Source organism: Sinocyclocheilus rhinocerous, unplaced genomic scaffold, assembly GCF_001515625.1.
Source record: "Sinocyclocheilus rhinocerous isolate Xijiao unplaced genomic scaffold, SAMN03320098_v1.1 scaffold1830, whole genome shotgun sequence".
NCBI classification, from domain to species: domain Eukaryota; kingdom Metazoa; phylum Chordata; class Actinopteri; order Cypriniformes; family Cyprinidae; genus Sinocyclocheilus; species Sinocyclocheilus rhinocerous.
In genome coordinates this window covers 376017-381254 of record NW_015650704.1, presented here as the reverse complement: position 1 = coordinate 381254, position 5238 = coordinate 376017, and the positions used below count along the sequence as shown (strand labels likewise).

At 31.6% G+C, this 5238-nt stretch overlaps 1 protein-coding gene across 1 annotated transcript in view; it reads left to right on the top strand.

Moving 5' to 3' along the window:
• The window catches only part of LOC107712392 (receptor-type tyrosine-protein phosphatase mu), a 251734-nt gene that overhangs the window by 104353 nt on the left and 142143 nt on the right, over positions 1–5238 (top strand). The window contains exon 5 of the mRNA XM_016517630.1: positions 947–1062. Within this exon, the coding sequence (XP_016373116.1) occupies positions 947–1062 (116 nt within the window). The remainder of the gene's footprint in view (positions 1–946; positions 1063–5238) is intronic.

Sequence of the window (5238 nt, the reverse complement as noted above, 5' to 3'; positions counted from 1 at the left end):
TGAATGAATGAACGAACGAATGAATGAATGAATGAATGAACGAACAAACGAACAAATGAACAAACAAACGAACGAATGAATGAACGATTGAATGAATGAACGAACGAATGAATGAATGAATGAATGAACGAACAAACGAACAAATGAACAAACAAACGAACGAATGAATGAACGATTGAATGAATGAACGAACGAATGAATGAATGAATGAATGAACGAACGTATGAACGAACGAACGAATGAATGAAATTAAGATGAAATTATTATCAATTATTTATTAGGTAATTATATCTTAATTTAAAAGTGTGTAGATATACTGTAGTAACTACAAAAAAAACTAAATGATTAAATAAAAATGATTGATAAAGGAAACAATGTTTTGTTTGGTATAGTTTTTTCTTGTTTTAGCAGGAATCTGCATCATTTTTTGTGAGGTCTGTGCTTAAAGAAAAGCACAATTTCAAAAAATAAACAATTGCATAATACAAATGAAAGAATTACTTTCTGAAAATTATTTTAGGTAATTATATCTTAACTTGTAGATATAGTAACTAAAACAAGATTTAAAAAAAATGTATAAAAATATTGATAAAATTACGGAAATTTCATTTTGTTAGATATAGTTTGCTTTTGATGCAACAGTCGTTATGGAAGTTACATAGACATAGCTAACAAAATACTGAAGAATAAGAGAAATATTTGAGTTCCTATTGAGATCTCTGACTGATGATTGCAAACTTTGTTTATTTTGTCAAATCTGAGCAGAGTTTGAGATCTCGATGAGAGATTATTATGGGTATTATTTCTCCTTAATCTCACTGCTGAGAGTTGATTGAGATGTTAGTGAGATCTCATTCCTGTCTCTCGTCTGCTGTTATATGGACGTGTTTTATTGAGCTAGAGTGAGATGTTTGAGTGAGTTAACGGCTCGTCTGTGTTTCTGCAGTGAACACGCCACACTTTCTGCATATCAAAGGCGTGGAGGTGAACGCCGGACAGACCGCTATGTTTCACTGCACCGTCAACGGAGAATGGAGAGACAGCTTCAACCTCCGGCTGCAGGTCAGACGCACAACTAACTGTGATGTGAACTATTACCAGTGCTGTTATAGGTTATAGCTGCTGAAGGAAGGTCGATTTGTTGCTAAGTGACGTGATGTCATTGTGTAACCACGACGCAAAATTGTGTCACAACATCAAACAGCAAAAAAAAAATAATATGCGACCCTAGAGCACAAAACCTGTCATAAGGGTCGTTTTTTTATTTATGCATCATCTGGAAGCTGAATAAATAAGCTTTCCATTGATGTATGGTTTGTTAGGATAGGACAATATTTGAAAATCTGGAATCTGAGGGTGCAAAAAAATCTAAATACTGAGAAAATCATCTTTAAAGTTGTCCAAATGAAGTCCTTAGCAATGCATATTACTAATCAAAAATTAAGTTTTAATATATTTAAAGTAGGAGATTTACAAAATATCTTCATGGAACACGATCTTACTTAATATCCTAATGATTTTTGACATAAAAGAAAAATCTATAATTTTGACCCATACAATGTATTGTTGGCTATTGCTACAAATATACCCCAGCGACTTAACACTGCTTTTGTGCTCCAGGCTCACAGATGCATAATATAATATTAAAATATAAATAACTGTATTTTTAAGTTTTTTTTTTCTTAATAGCTAATAAACTAGTAATACTACACATTCTCAACAATTATGCTTTAAGCAGTGTATTAGGAGTTAGTTAGTATGCTACACTCCAAGAAAAGTCTGTAAAAATATGGCACAATCTACTAAGTTAATATGAAATAATTTTCCGTATTGTTTTTTTCGGGTTACAGGGTTACAATGGATAATGGATAATCTCTTGGAAAATTACTAGTATCTTTTCCATTTTTCTTACAGTTTACTAACTGATCAACAATCGCAGGTACAAGCTACTAGCAAAGTGTATCATAAATGAACAATTATTCAGTTATTATTATTATTATTATTATTATTAAATTGAACAATTGCAAATAGCAGCTAACTCAATGCACGTGATGTGTGGACTGCTAGGCATCTTTGGTTTCCTCTTTTTGTGTGATTTGGATGGAAAATGTGTGCCTTTTTATTGTCTGAGTCACTTATCAAACATTGCTAAAAGTTGCCAAATACATTTTAAAAATTGCTACATTTGTTGCGAGGTACTTTTGGAAGAAACAGTTGCTTGGGTAAGTCTTAAAAGTTGCAAAATTTTGCAACAAAATTGCTAAGTTGGTAACACTGACTATTACTGTGTTAGTAATAGGGATGTAACGATATTATCAATATCGCGATATCAAAACGGTCTCGATATTATCGTGGTCACATGACGGTATGAAACGATAGGCTGGGCAAAAAGAGTAGTTTTTAAAATATATTTAAACTTCTTATTCTAACATAAAAGGTGTTTAAAGTTGTGTTTTGGGTCATTATGCTTTTGGGCCATTATGCTTTGGCACAGTACTGTATCTGTCAAACGAACTAAAACCGAAAGCACAATATGGCTTAATCCCTTCATTACGTCACTGTTTTCACTGCGCGTTTCAAAGCGTGCACTTCGTTCAGTCGATCAGCTCGTGATCCGGTGTTTTCTGCGTCTCAGAACGACTCGTTCACACTGAATGAATGCAGTCAACTCCTTTATTACACGTTCTGTGAGTAACAGTCATCAGTTATGCTTTATTTCAGCGGCAGATGACTACAGCGTTTCTCTAGATTTGTAGTGAGACGAGTTTTTGTAAGCGTGTTTTCACTGAAGCTGCCGTTTCCGTCAAAATAAAAGCTTAAAGTGCAGTTTATGAATTGCTGACAGCTAGCGGTTTAAATGCAGTCCAAATTCAAAGTCAAAGTGTAGAAATTAGGAAAGAAGTATTGTAATTTCCCTACTGTAGTGTAAAGCAAAAATAATATACATATTCATTTTCATTTATTTTACAGTGCAATTGTTTTACAATATGTGGCTACTACTGTCTTTGTTGTTGTTGTTATTATTATTATATTCTAATTTATTTGGCTTCTAAAACACCAGTGTGAATGTAATTTAGACTGAGAGAGTAGATCACAAATAAAGTTCAGCTACAAATCAATTCACTGACTTTTTCTGATTTAAGTTTTCTTAGTTAAGAAACATGGGTTGGAGCTCTTAATTTTGAACTCTTAAAGTGCATTAGATAGAATAATTTATCTTTAAAATTTACAAAATTTAAATTTTTTCCTAATTCTTCATTTGTCTTTTTTTTCTTTTTAAATATCGCAATAAATATCGTATCGTGGACTTTGTAACACAATAATATCGTATGATGAGGTTTTGATATTGTTAGTAATGATGACTTCATCATCTGCAGACCGCAGCATGTGTGTGTTAATGACTAATGAAGAAACAGCAGCTCTTCCCCTGATTTCTCTAAGAATCCGCTCTGAATGTCCCGCAGCAGAGCGCCTCATTAAACCCAGAGGCTCGTTTAGGGCCTCATCTGTCCGCTGGGACGCGTGACGGTTCGGCATCATTAATGAAGCTGCGTTGAGTTTGCCTTTCTTCTCACACGCAGAAGCTCTGATGCTGTAATGTCGTTACATTCTATCAGTAAGCTATTTTTTGTTTTCTAAACCTCCTTTAAAAACAAAATACATTTACTTAAGCAAAATTGTCTAGTAAGATTTTTTTTTTAAATATATATTTTGCTTTAAGTCCGTTTTTACTTGTGAAATATGTATCAGATAAAATTGTGTGAGACGTATGCGTAAAACGAAGAAAAATACAATTTATAAAAAATAAATAAATAGTTGAAAAATAAAACAATTATTCTCTTACAATAGGTTTTAATGTATTATGGAGTTTTACATTTTAGGTAAATTATATCTTAACTTAAGGGCGTAAAGATATAGTGACTGTAAAACAAGACAAAAATATTGAATACAAGTATTAATAGACATTTTTTTTTGTTTGATATACACTGTAAATATAATATATATATATATTTAAAAATATAATGCTGTTTCAGTCTTTATACTTCAATTTTTAAAATTCATTCCATGTGTTAATTGCCGTTCATTTATTTGTAAAATTTACTTGATTTACGATTTAATTATTTTTAAAATTCATTCCATGTGTTAATTGCCGTTCCTTTATTTGTAAAATTTACTTGATTTACGATTGAAAAAATTTTTTTCAAAGCAAATTCTACATCAGTTTTTTGTGTGTAATTTGGTTGTAATGCAATTATGTGGATATATAATGAAAAATCTTAGCCATAAATTTGTAAATAATAACATTTCATATTATACAGTTGAAGCCTTTTTCAAAACCATTAAGAATTTTTTTATTTGTGTTTTTTTTTTCCCGCAAATGACAATTAACACATTTATACACAGTTCTGTATGTCAGGGTTTCCCATTATATTTCATAATAACTACCAACAATAAGAAATTTTTTTGTTTGATATAGACTGTAAAAACATTTTTTGTTGTTGTTGTTGTTTTTTTTAAAATTGTGAATAAAACAACATTTATTGGAGTATATTTTACAACCAAAACAAATAGCTTTTCTACTTCAGAATTTCCCATTTCACTCTATGTCTTACTTTCCATTACTTTGTAATTAATTGTGAAATTTACTGAAAATTTCTAAGTGAAAACTGTTTCAAAACAGTTCTTCAAAATCCTTCGCTAACATTTTTTGTAGCTTGGTTTTGATGTTATGTAGATGTGAACAAAAAAATGTAATAATACATTTGTCAATAAAATTATTTTATTTTATACTGATCAGAACCTGTATTCACAAAACATTTAATCTTACCACTAAGGGTTCTTCTAAATAGCAGTAAAAGTTTTAGCTAAGAGTTTTCTCATAAAACCTAAATAAACGTAGAGTCTTTACAGATACAAAAGATGCATTACTCTTATCTGTATGACCAAAGATGACGAAATATTTTAAGAGCCAATGATCGCAGCCGCCATAATCATGCAGGAGCCCAAGCGTGCTACTGTTCAGCTTCCACGCTGACTCGTCGTCTCCGCAGTATGCGCCTGTATGCATGTTTCAAACGGATTACATAATCTGAGAATATTTGTTTTCTATTCGAATTGGTTCATTTAAAAGCTTCACTCTCTATAGATATATTTTTCATGTCTGTAATAAGGCAAGCATACACGGAGTTTCGAAGTGACGCGCTCAAGTTCACAGAGACCGAGACGGCAGAAAGAGCA